Source organism: Crocodylus porosus, unplaced genomic scaffold (genome assembly GCF_001723895.1).
Source record: "Crocodylus porosus isolate Cpor-Errol unplaced genomic scaffold, CroPor_comp1, whole genome shotgun sequence".
In the NCBI taxonomy this organism is placed as follows: domain Eukaryota; kingdom Metazoa; phylum Chordata; order Crocodylia; family Crocodylidae; genus Crocodylus; species Crocodylus porosus.
Window position 1 is genome coordinate 4682928 of NW_017728921.1, and position 13061 is coordinate 4695988.

Genomic DNA, 13061 nt, shown 5'->3' on the forward strand with positions numbered 1-13061 from the left:
TCATGTGTGGTGGTGTCTTGAAATGAAAAAACACAAGCAAGAATGTCATCAGCAATGTCTTTTCTGTTTCTAATGCAAGTGCTTACGCTACTGACATGCACACAAGCACCTCGGCACCTGTTTGATGGTGGAATACAAACAAATGACAAGATGGCATATTCAAAGTCTCGGTTTAATTAGGCATACGAATCCCCTGTGCCACACTCCCGCCTTTTTAGAAAGTCGGTGAAAGGGCCACAAAAGTGCTCTACCTTACCTACAGGTAAGCTGCTCTTCGGCCACAGTAACAATAACATGCATATTATGTCAAAAGGATTGTCACCGAAAGAGTAGGTCAGCTTTTCCTCGTACAAGAATCTTGTTTTATTTGAAACAGATGCAAGTCATTCATCGAGCACACAAAAACAAGCGAGACCAGGCATAAGCTTTCAGACTCACAGAGAACTACTTTATTTCTGGCTCTTTGCTGTGTTTAGAAGACCCGTGTACACACTTGAGACGTTTTTTAATCCAAGACAACGTCTGAGAGGGACTACTCTTAGCTGGGCTCAACAATAAACCTTCCTGAATAAGAATGGCAGCAGTACACCAGGGGGGCTAATGCAGTGCTTAACTGTGGGAACATTATCTTGCCATCCTGGATCAAATGCTTACAGGGTTTATAGCTAAACAACTGAGGGCTGTTCCACCTGTTTCCCTAACACAAATATGCTCGAGTTACAAAGCTTTCCCCTCAGCTAGGTTCCCATCTCCTGCTGCCTATGCGGCATTGAAGGCCATGCCTGAATTCGAAGCTAATTAGCTCTTGTGCAAGGGAAGAGAGCTCCTGATTTCCGAAGCCAAGCGGGCAGGCATTCAGCTGTCGAACACCTCACCGTTTGACTGATGCCATCACTTTCCGAAAGGTCAGGTTGATTCTTGGGGCCAGCACTTTCTTGCGGGTTGGCAGGCTGTGGTACCAGTACAGGTTGGTGGGGTAGTTCATCATGAGCAAGCTGCCATGGGCGAGCTGCAGCTTCACCGGCTCTATGTGCCGCGTGGCATTTTTCCCTCGGGAAGCTCCATGCCTGAAGAAGAAGTCCCTGCAGGCCCCAAAGGACACAGAAGCAATGGGACTCTGTGGAACCAGCTCTCGCTCGTCATCACGGTGCTCCCCCATATGATCACGCCCGTCTTTGTACCTGTTGGGGAAGAGTACTTAGTTCTTCCACCTATTCCGCTTACATGCCACGTGACTGCATGCCAAAGGCATAACCTGGCACTGTCAGGTTCAAACAAGGCGTGTTTCCCAGACTGCTAATGTTCAAATGAGCAGCCAGGGACAAGATCCCCCTCACCTGTCTGTGTCCTCTCCAAAATTACTCAAATGCCTGCTGTGTTTGAGTAATGCTGTTTTCACTTTGCAGTGACTGTGCTATTACCGGCTGCGCCCGTCTAGGGGGAGTCCAGGTATGTAGTGGATCAGTAGTAACAGGATTCACCCCTCTTATGGGACACCCAAGGAAAAAGCTTTAGGTCTTGCTCTCAAGTACCCCACCAATTCATTTGCACTGATGTGGATGTTACATGACCATAACATGCCATTTAGTGGAAACAAGCAAGGTGGCAAATTACCACTGAAGGTTGTCCGCTCAGTGAAACAACCGGCATTCAGGGTGTAATATGAAGGGAGAGAAGCTCGGTTCCCTCCAAGCCAAACGCACCTGTTAATCAGAACGAAATTGAAAGCGTGCCCAGTGGCCAAGGTGACGCGGTCTCTGATCTGGAGCAGAATGGGAATCCAGGGCTTGGGTGAGAAGGTAACGCCTGAGTAGGTGTAGGTGAGCTCAGCGTCTCCATAGGTCACCTGCTTCCGTGGGATGATGTGCCACTTGCCAAACACCTGGACTTTAGTGAGATCACCTGTTTGAAGGAGAGTGTGGAGAGGTCAAAGTCAGCCTGGCTTTCCTTCTACAAAATGAAAAAGCGGTGTCCTGAAGTTCGGAGCAGGCTTGAGTGCGGGGAGCAATCGGTCCCTTCATGGAGCACGATTTCCCTGATGCAGTGCAAGGCCAGAACAGAACAGCTTCGCTTAGGAAACGGTCAGGTCTTGAACAGTCGAGATCTATAATTAGGTTCCTTGGAACAAGAAAAGGGATCTGGGATTCTCCACCTCCTTCCCTGCTGTTGGTGGGGAGTGGCCGCCCCACTGGGGCTAGCTGTAACATTACAGCTTTCCCACAACCCCCAGCCCTTTCGCCTGCAAACACTTAGGGGCGTGATGGGGCTTGCTGGAATCTACCTACCTACAGTTAAGCCCTTGCATCTTTACTGAATCAGAGTGAACATGTGCTGTTATGCGTGCAGGGCCTGACCTTGCAAACAAATCTATCCGCAGGGATCTTTGTTCCCACAAGGAGCCCTGTTGAAGCCACTAGAGACCCATTCAGGGACCAGAGCCCGTGTAGGTTTGGGCCCTGAGTGTTTCAAGACTTCCTCGCTCCCTGTCAGTGATAAACCAGGTGTTGTGGCAACTACAGACAGAAAAGAGACTCTGGTCCCAGTCACTTTGGTTACCTTCAAAATACTCCACCTCCTTTTCCAGCTGCTGGAGAATCTCATCAGCCTCGGCTCGGCCAAAGAGGATCCTGTAATCGCAGCTCAGCCCCTCGGCCTGGATGTGCTGCCATGGGGAATGCGGCAAAGATCCATCTGTGCCTGCATTTTCAGGCTGGGGCCTTTTCCTCTCTCCCCTGCTCTCTTCTCCCACGCAGTCTGGGTGTCCACATGTCTCCTCCGCGGTCCCGAGCAGCTTTCCTTTGCTCCTGCCAAGGGAAGGCTTTTTGACCAAGAACTTGTCCATTCCTGGTTGGGCCCCCCAAATGGTCAGAAACCGGCACCGACCTGCAAACGAGAGGGAGGGCAAAGGCAGAGTAGTCTGCGAAGGGATTCAGGGTTGCAACCAACCAGAAAAAGGCTTAAAAATCCTGGCTCGCAACTCAGGGAGTCAGTAAAGTACCCGAGCTCCTGGACCTAGGCCCGTCATCACACACTCCACCGGAGCGGGCCTCTGAGGATCCAGAGCCTGACACAGCCACACTTGCAGCAGCTGCTTCCCTCCCACCACTTCCTGTCTGCAATGCTCAAGCGTCCTAGGGAGGATGGGCTTGTTTCTGCTGGATGAGGCTGGCTGCAAAGTCCACGGCCACCACCTACCGAATCTTCTTGGAAATGCCTTCGAAATAAATATAGCCACACTCCCATCAGGCTGACGGCAGCTGCAAGCATCAGTAACGGCCCCTGCCCTCTCCGCAGGGCCACAAAGGGTCCTGCAAGGCTAGAAATGACTCAGTTCGGGTCCTTGTTTTCCCCCTGCAAACTGCCTAGTAAATGCTTATTAACAGATGACTCATTTTCTGACCCAGCTAATTGGGTCGCCCGCAAATGACACGTGCCTCCCTCACTCCTGAGTCATCCAAAAGCGCAGGGAGCATACAGGAGTGTTGGTCCAAGGACATAGCATACAGCACACCTGCTAGAACAGGGGCTCGATTGTCTCACTACCCGGGGCAGGTCCCCCAAGGTTTGGCATATGCTGCAGGCAGTGTGGCTTAGTGGTCATGGAGGTGGCTTGGGGCTTGTGAGAGCTAGGTCTGTTCTCAGCTCCGTCCCGAGCTTGCTTTTATGGCCAATTCGCTTCCCTCCCCTGCTCTTCGTCAGTGCTGTGAACTCCCCAGAGCCGTGGAGCTGCCCCTGCGAGTCTGCATCGTGCTTAGCGCAATGGGGTCCTCATCTTTATTTAGGTTTCACTGCCGCATCTAGCGAGTAACTGTAATTGTGGCGCGCAGCAATCCGTTTGCACAGCAATTACAGCTCTAATTACCCAGTTCCTCTTGCAGGTGCAAGCTGGGGCCACCTGCAGGCCCTGCAATTTGCAGTCTTTCCTTCTCCAATCCTCGGATTTTTAACCCGTGAACGGCCTAGCGTGTAGAGCATCGGTCTGGGCATCGGGACATCTGGACCCTGCTGCTATTTTAGCCTCTTTGTGCTGGTTTCACATCTGTAGCTTGGGGGGTGACAACAGCGACCGCAGGCCCGAGGGAAGCGTCGACGAGTGCTTTCTCGCTAGCAGTGCCCCGGGGGGATGCGACGGACGTCTCGACCCTGCTGGATTCCCGACGGGCTTTTTTGTTTTCCCTGCTGGAGGTTTGTCGCTCCCCTTGGCGCAGGGTAGGGCGAGGAACCCGGCACAGGCCAAGAGCCTCTCCCGCACGTGGCGGCCAAACAGCCCTGCCGCTCCTCCGCTGCCGGCTGGCGCCACGGGCACAGGCCCTCGAACCGCCGCCACGGGCACTCGTGATCCAGGCTGCAGCGGGCCGGGAGCGGAGCGAAGGCGCTGGGGGCGAGCGCACGGGGCGAAAGGCGCTGCCAGGGGCAGAGGCAGCATCGAGCAAGCCTCGCACGGGGCTGGGCAGCGCCTCGGGGCCCTTCCCAGCACTTCCACCCCCGTCTGCCCACTCCGCCGTGCAAGCCAGTCGTGCTGGGAGCGAGCCGGGGATCAGGGACCTGCTGCACACGCACAATTTTGCCACGCGAGCACCATCCCACATCCCCCAGGCACACTTGTCCTCCGTGCACCTTCCCTCCCACACAAACACTTGCCTATGTGCACACACCTTGGCTATACGCCCCATACACGCGTGTGCATGCCGCACACACACCTCACCCCCCCGGCAACTCCGCGCATGCGCAGACGTTTGGCGCCAAATTCCACCTCCCGGGGCGGCAGGAGCCGGGCGCTGTGAGGGGTTGAGGGGAGGGACGGGAGGGGGGCAGAGCCGCCACCATGATCGGGCAGAAGACGCTGCACTCGTTCTTCAGCTCCACGCCACCGCCGAAGCGCAACCGCTCCCCGGAGCCGGGCGGCGACACTCAGGTATCATGGGGGGAATGTGTGGGGGGGTAGTATCTGCCCTCCCCCCCACCGCTCACGCGGTGCCTGTTTGAGGGTGGGGCCAGCCTTCCTCTCCGGCCAATAGGAGAGCGAGGGGGGCGGGGCCCCGCGGCAAGGTGACACTGGGAGGAGATGCGGCCAATCAGGAGCGTCCCTCCCTCCCGCCCTCCCAATCGGAGGGAAGGGAGCCCGCCTTCCAGGCGTCCAATGGGGAGAGGCGCGGGCTCTGCCATAGCCAATTGAGGAGTGGGGGACGGGCTCTCGCGGCCGGCTGCCCAATGGGCAGGGCGCGGCGGCGTCACGTGGGGGTGGAAGCGGTGTTTTGCCGCGAAATGGCCGCGTGCGTGCGCGGGCCCCGGCATGGCGCTGGTGGCCGCCCTGCGCCGCTGGCCGGCCGTTCACCGGCTGTTCGTTGTCCGGCAGAGTTGCTCCGCCAAGCGGCTGCGGTCGACGGGGGATGACTCGGGCGCGGCCTGGCCGCGCTGCCCATCGCTGAGCCCGGAGCAGCTGGAGCGGATCCGCAGGAACAAGGAAGCGGCCCTGCAGCGGCTGGCGGCGCGCACCGCGCCCCCGGGCTTCGCGGACAGCTGGAGGCGGCCGCTGGCGGCGGAGTTCGCCCGGCCCTACTTCGCCCAGGTCAGCCGCCAGCCCCGGGCTGAGCTCCTCGCGACCCCCCAGTCTGCACCGATCTGAGCAGGGGCTGAAACTCCTCCCAGCCCCCAGGAGTCACATCGGTCTGACCCCGAGCACATGGGCGAGACCCTCTAGCCGGGATTCTCCCCGCAGGAGTATTGGCCCAGCCCCATCAGTGCCCAGCCAGGCCTGCCCTGCGCCTCTGAGAGAGGCTGAAAAACCCCAATGACAGTAGCAGGAAGGGAGGGAAATCCCCATAGTAAAAATACAGCCCTCACCCCAGGGATTCTGGGGGTTTTTTGTTTTTTTTTTATTTAAAAAAAAATCCCAATTTTCAGTTAACGTGACTCCAAATCCACAGTTTTCTGTGATTTAAATGAAATGCTACTAATACATAGATGTGTATACGTTGGGGTTTCATTTTAATCATGGAAAAATGTGGATTTGGGGTAACCAAAAATTGGAGATTTTTTTTTTAAATCGGAGCAAACCAGGCTCCCTGGTCACATTGCTATGCCTTAATCGTCTTTGATCAGCAGCCTCCCAGTCTCCTCTTGAACGTCTCCAGTGACGGAGAGTCCACAGTTTCTCCCTGGGGCGTCTGGTTCTCTGCCTCATGGCTCTTCACAGTGAAGAAGTTCTTCTGGGTGGCCCATATAGGCTTATTTTACTGCAGTGTCGAGTGGTGCCTATCTTGTTCTCTGCAGCAAGAGAGAACAGGTGCTTTCCCTCTTCTACGTGGCAGCCCTTTACGTATTTGAAGACTGCTACCGTGTCCTTTTTTAAGCGTTTTCCAGCAAGCTGAACATGCCCAGCTCCTTCGGTCTGTCCTCATATGACTTGTTTTCCAAGCCTGACCCCAGTTGTCTTTGCTGCCTGGTGCAGGGGGCTGGACCCAACGACCTTGCAAGGTCCCATCCAGCCCATACAATCTGTGAATAGCCCTTTATCATCTTTGTTGCCTGCCACTGAACCGCCTCTAACTTCTTCACTTCCTTTTTCTCTCTCCAGCTCATGGCATTTGTGGCAGAGGAGCGGCAGCGTCACACGGTTTACCCGCCCCCAGATCAAGTCTTCACTTGGACGCAGATGTGTGACATCAAAGATGTGAGTGCAGCAGGGAGGCCGGGCTAAACGTCCGAGGTTCAGACACGGTGCTAGGCCCAGCTGTCACGTTCTGATCCAGCCTTGGACGAGTGGCGTGCGGCCAACCCCTGCGCTGGATTTGGTACCTGGGATTGGTGCGTGGGTGTGTCTATTAGGCCTGCTGGCCTGACTGCATGTTGGCCCAACACCATGCCTGGATCTGGCCCTAAACTGGCATGATCTAACCTGTAAGGCTGTGTCATCCAACCTGCAAGACTCCTCACAGGTCTGGAAATGTGGTGGCAAAGGGAGCTGCAGTCAATGCTGCCACTGTTCCCCCATTGCCAAATTTTTCAGACCTGTGGGGAAACACATGGCCTAAATGACATGGCCTTACGGGCTGGATGTGGCCTACAGGTTAAGCAGCTCTTCTCTTAAATCCGACTTCCTGATGATGCCAACGTTGCTTTATCTCCTGTCCCATCTGTAGGATTCAGCCTGTTTCCCTTCCTCAGATATTGAAATGGGGGTTTGTGGCTTGTGGCAAGATAGTGCTGTCACTGGCCTCTTCACCTGTGTTTCTTGACCTGCCCCCTGCGCTTTCAGATGTAGCAGTTGCAGACTTTGTGTATTTTGCTTTTTAAGATCATGTACCTGACAGATTCAACCGTGAAGGTTCAGGTGCAAGATTTTAGGGTAGTACCTTCCTAAATGCCTGAGCTGCTAGCTAGCAGCTGGCACATCATCTGGAATAAATTTATCTGTCTGAAAAAAGTGTTAATCAAACCTTAAAATGTGGAAATCTTATAAGATCACTGAACTGTTGACTCATTTCCATGTTTGTCATAGAAATTTTTGGTGATGCTGCTTCTTCAAGCTTCGAAAATAAACTTACTTCAAAACTTATTCATTAGGCAGGCAGTGCTGTAACTTCTGGTGTTAGGGGGATTTGAGATGCCTGTTTGTTTAGTTATCTGTAGCTCTGCTTGCTCTAGATTATAGTAATTCTGTCGTGACATACTGTACACTTCGGACATTGTTGTGAAATTGGGTATTGAAGAAATGCTGCTGTGTTCTCAGTGCTAACTAGCGTCTGTGTTCAGGTAAAAGTTGTCATCTTGGGGCAAGATCCTTACCACGGACCCAACCAAGCTCATGGACTCTGCTTTAGTGTTCAGAAGCCTGTTCCACCTCCACCCAGGTAGGATTATGCTTTTTCTATCCTGAACATCACCCTTGCTGCTGAGCTAGGTTATTATAGCCGTAATCGCAAACTGGTCAAGGTTTTGTGTCTTTGACTGCCATTGAGGTAATTTAGTATGTGACTTGCTGTGATAGGATCTTTGTAACGGACTGCATATTCCAAAGACCCAAGTCTAATCTGGCAACAGTGGGTTTTGTCCATGCAGATACAGCTATAATATGGGGATGCTGGAGAAGAAAAAGCCTGTAGTTTGACCCATGGAAGTACAGCTGTCATCTTGATGTGTATATGCTTTTTTTTTTAATTGCACCTGCTTGAATTTGAATTTACTTAATCTCCATCTCTGTTCTCGCAGAATGGAATCTGTTTAGTGCCAGGCCTGCAAGTCTGTGCTGCGCACGTTTCTGTTGGCTTGAGCCGGAGCAGTTGCAAGCTTAGTTTGGTACTTACATAAAGGTTTGCGACATCAGGGACTTTGGATTGTCTGAAATGTAGGCTAGATCCTGAGGACTATTAACTTTCTGCTAAATGGGAGCTGGGAGAAACGTCCGGGGTGCTAAGATCAGTATGTTACAGTTGGGACGTGTAGAAAAACAATCTAACGTTTTAGCATCTTTCAGAGAATTTTTGCTTGTGGAAATCATCACTTTTTTTTTTTCCAATGGTTTTTGTTTTTGCAGTTTGGAAAATATTTACAAGGAGCTTTCAACTGATATTGAGGACTTCACCCATCCCGGCCACGGGGACCTAACTGGATGGGCCAAGCAAGGTAGTCCATCAATTTTGCCCTTCTGATTTTTGCAAGATGGGGAATCTCTTGTCTTCAATGAATGGGTGGTTGCAGCCGTGTTGAAGTAGAGATGCTGATGTTTTCCAAAGTGCTTGACTCAGATCTGTTTAAAAAGCACAACTGAACATGGCCTTTTAATATTCATAAAAGGGTTAAAGAGCAGTGAACTGAAGCATGTAAATATTGAGCATGTTCCTAAGCACATTCTTAATCAATCATAAGTCTGTGAACTTGCCCATCTATTTTCTCTCTCTAGCATACACACAGTGTTGGTCCTTTCTTAAACTGAAAAGTCTCTTATTTTTTGTATTCTTAAGATACTATAAATAGATGCATTCTCCTACAAGCCTGGCAAAATTTTCCTTATTTGGGTGAATAGTTCTGATTGGTCAGTGAATTGGTGTTTATTGTTTTTTTTTCCACGTATAATGACGAGTATGAGCTGACATGCCTGAAGGGTTATACATTTTGTAAGGCTAAAGCCATTCATTAAAAAAGCATACAGCTTAATTTTAATGACTCATCATGTTACAATGCACCGATGGCTCTGGGCGGTAATTTTTGCCTTGGACTTAATGTGATCTCCATGTAGTATTAATTGTATTGACTCAGCAATCTCTTGACAGATTTACTTATGTAGGCTTGCTATCTAGAAGCTCTTTACATCAGGTGCCTATTTCTTTAAACTAATTTCTCCATGGCCTGTTGTTTTCTTTCTTCTACGAATGGATTGTTTGAACTCCATTCTTGGTATCTGCCATTTACCTGTCCCCTTGAGAATAACATTAAAAAAACCCCAAAACATTCAAGTGACTTTCTTATCAGGAGACAAACAGGACGAGAGATTAAAACTGGGTAAACTGTGCTGTGCTTTCTTTGTGCCTGTGTTAACGTGCGGCTATCCCCTTTGCGAGTAGGGGTACTTCTGCTCAATGCTGTCCTCACGGTCCGAGCACACCAAGCTACTTCCCATAGGGAGAGGGGCTGGGAGCAGTTCACCGATGCAGTGGTGTCTTGGCTGAATGAGAATTTGGATGGACTTGTCTTCATGCTGTGGGGATCTTACGCACAGAAGAAAGGGAGCTCCATTGACAGGGTATGACTTAATGCTCTGGTCTTTTTTCATTAGGGGAAAGGGTGTTTCTGTAGAACACGCTACATGTAGGACTTTTGGTCCCTTACATGGTGGGGAAAAAAGAGCCTGCTGCGGCATATTACAAAATTAAGTGCATAGGCATCTAGGATCTTGAGACAGGCTGAGCTTGACCAATTCTGTGGCCTCTCTCTCTTCTAAGACAGCCTTGGAAGGAAGGCAAAGTAATGTATTACTCTATAAAAAGCCTCTGCATCCTGACGTCTATCTTATCTCACCCGTATGATGGTCATTAGAAGTGCAGTTGCTTACTGAGCACAGAGAGCCTAGTTTTTAGGGCAGAAATGAAAGTGTCCATCTTTGGTAACAATGCAGTGAGGCAGCCTGCATCCGAAAGCTGCGAAGATGAATGTGCCTGATTTAACAGTTTTGTACCATCTCCAACCTCTTCCAGAAACGCCACCACATCCTGCAGACGGCCCACCCCTCTCCGCTGTCTGTGTACAGAGGCTTCTTCGGCTGCCGTCACTTCTCCAAGACAAACGAATTGCTGAAGATGTCTGGCAAGAAGCCTATCGACTGGCGAGCGCTCTAAGCTGCAAGCGTGAACTTGGGGGAAGGGAGGCTTGGTGATGTCAATCAGTACCTGTTTTCTAGGGTCATTCTATCCTGAGAATCTTTTTTTGGATGCTGCTCTGTTGGATAAACGGAAGGGCCTAATGCAAAGACGTTCCAGTTCTTTAATATCTAGTTTTATGTACTGTATGAGTGAGCAAATTTGAATTCAGTGTGATGCACCGGTTTTTGGACTGCTGTTTAGCAGAAATCTGAATCCAGTCTTGAACCAGGAAAACACCGAAGGGTGTGTTAATAGTGGCTCATTGACCTAATAGGGCTGTATTCAGGCCTTTTTTTTATGAACTGGTTGGGATTCTTGTATGTTTAAACCCATCAGCATTTTGACTCCTGCAGGTGAAAGCCATCTCAGCAATATTTTTCCTTGCTTCCCTGTTTGGAAATCCATATTTTAGGTTTCGGGAGGGAGAGAAGCACCTTTTTTAGCAGGAGAAGCTGAAAATAAGCCTTTTTGTTGTTGTTGCTATAATCTGTTTCTTCTGATTGGAAATATGCCAACATCTTGAAAGTGATAACATTTATTCTTTCTCAGGAAGTTTGACAGGATCTGTGATGTTTTTAAGTATACGTCTGAATTCCTTGAGGAATCTCTGTCCCTTCAGGGAAATTAATCAAACATTTGAATAGGTGTGTGTGTGTGGGGTGGGGAGGGGTTACATGCAGAGTGCACTTGTTTACTATTCCAAGGGAAATTGACAGTTGCATCCTTTTAATTGCCACAAAACCTTGACTGGTGAATATTCTGAGATCAGTTGGTGTGTTCGTCACCTGTGTACACACTTGGTGACAATGACTGAACTACAGAATGATTTAGTAAGAGAGTTACAACCCCTTTTAGGCCACAGCTGGGGGAAGGGAATGAGAAGACCTCCTTAATCTGCAATAAAACTAGAACTCCCTGCATGTAGATTTGAGCCTAGCTTTTGCATAGTCAAAAAAAAATCCTGCCTGGTCCTGAAAGAGCATAAGTGTTTTTCTGTGTTTTGCTTTTCTACTTTCTTTCCTATGTTTGCCTCTCTTCCAGCAGCAATGCCAGTTTTTTTCACTCAAATGGTGTGAGGTTTTAGGGGAACCTGCTATTCGGCAGCGTGTTACAAAGGGTGGTGGAAATTTGTTCAAAGTCATCGTTCAACATCTTGCTGGTTTGAGAAATGGGTTTGCATGTATGGATGGAGAGCCACCAGATCTTGCTCAGTTAAAATTTGAGTTGTTTTCAATGTGGGAGAAGGCTTGCTTCACTAAAATCTGCAGGAGGGTGGGTCAGCTAGTTCAGAGCAGATTATTGAAGCCTCTTACTTTATCACGTGAATGCCTGCATGAACCGATGCAGCAAACGCTTCCCGAAGATCTGTTGAGGCGATCGATTCTGCTCTTGCAGAGCAAATGGCAGAACTTTCAGTTGTGTCAATAGTAAAAATATTGATTCTCAGGTTTCCAGTATTGCTGAATGGTCAGTAATACCTCTGTTAGCTCTCATTAATTAGAAGAAAGAGTTGTTTTTGCCTTTCTGTGGAGCTGCATGACTTCTTTTGATGCCATACTAGTACATTTTAGTCCCTCTATAAGAAGCTATTTCTGAATCTTTGTTTTAGTAGGTAACACTAGCAAAAATGAAAAAGTTCTGTTTTTCTTTGTATATGCTGTGCAAAGGGAGCTTGTTGTTTTATTTTGTTTTTAAATAAATGACTACTGTCTTTGTGACTTTTGTACTGGAATTTTTTATTCAGCTTGCCTGCGTCAAGTTCCTCTTACCAAAAATAATACATTCTGTTACTGCAAATATAAAAAAAACTTGGAAAACAATCATCTTCCTTTAGATGGAGTACAGGGTCTTCTGTTACATTTTGCCTTTCTACTAATCCCTTCTTTCAACATGTGCTGTGCTTTTTTGTGTTTTAGGGACAAAAAGTCAATCCAGCTCACAGTCTTTCAGTCTGGCTTTTGTTGGCGAGGCTACTATGAAATGTAGCCAAACAAAACCTAACACCTGAGCCTGCTACAGGTAAAGCAGGGGAACTAGAGTATTCCCTAAATCAGTGGTTCTCTCCACCTTTTTCAGGCTGGTGCCACCCCTCAGCAGATGCAGGGCACCCCTTGGCAATAGCCAGCTCATCCTAGAGAAGGCAAGGTAGAAAAAAGACCCCAGAGATCATCTACTGCAACCCCTGCCGGAGGCAGGATCATCCCTATCCAAGCCACCCTGTACAAATCCGTGATCTAAACTGCAACCCTGATCTCGCCCCAGCCTACCACGAGCAGCCAACCCGCTTTATTAAATGTCAATAGACCCTCAAGTGCTCCTGAACAGAAGACAAAGTTTTCCTTGGTGTGGGGGCTGACTACAGAAAAAGCAATTCTTTCTGTGGCAGAGATCTTGACATAAAGCAGTAGTCCTCACCCGGGCACTGCAGCACCCTGGGGCACTTTTAGATCTTTTCCAAGGGTGCCGCCTGCCATTAGGGAGCTTTGCAAGCCGGTTCATAATGATGCGTAAAGCGGTTCGTTTCTCTGGAGGCCACCAAAATCACAGACACGCTCATTAGATGGCACAAAAGGTGTATTTGCAAATAGGGTCAGAGCAGAGTCAAAAACTCAGATTACTCTGAACCCCCCGAGGAATTTTGCAGGCTGTATTTCTCTTTTTCCTCCTGGGCACGGGTGCAGAAACAGGAACTCTTACAGCTCA

General features: G+C 49.6%; 2 protein-coding genes across 2 annotated transcripts; one reads left to right on the forward strand and one right to left on the reverse strand.

Annotated features, from left to right (window-relative positions):
* Nucleotides 1–153: 153 nt before the first annotated feature.
* On the reverse strand, nucleotides 154–3222 carry ALKBH2 (alkB homolog 2, alpha-ketoglutarate dependent dioxygenase). Its single transcript, XM_019538835.1, has 4 exons — nucleotides 2999–3222; nucleotides 2557–2883; nucleotides 1704–1902; nucleotides 154–1181 (listed from the first exon to the last, which is right to left on the reverse strand). The coding sequence occupies exons 2-4, from the start codon at nucleotides 2840–2842 to the stop codon at nucleotides 872–874; spliced, it is 795 nt and encodes a 264-aa protein (XP_019394380.1). The 5' UTR covers nucleotides 2843–2883; nucleotides 2999–3222; the 3' UTR covers nucleotides 154–871.
* A 1545-nt stretch (nucleotides 3223–4767) lies between these two features.
* UNG (uracil DNA glycosylase) lies at nucleotides 4768–11309 on the forward strand. The gene is made up of 7 exons (XM_019538836.1): nucleotides 4768–4915; nucleotides 5357–5569; nucleotides 6578–6673; nucleotides 7756–7853; nucleotides 8537–8625; nucleotides 9564–9742; nucleotides 10194–11309. Exons 1-7 carry the CDS (start codon nucleotides 4826–4828, stop codon nucleotides 10332–10334), a joined length of 906 nt encoding a protein of 301 aa, XP_019394381.1. The 5' UTR covers nucleotides 4768–4825; the 3' UTR covers nucleotides 10335–11309.
* The last annotated feature ends 1752 nt before the right edge of the window (nucleotides 11310–13061 follow it).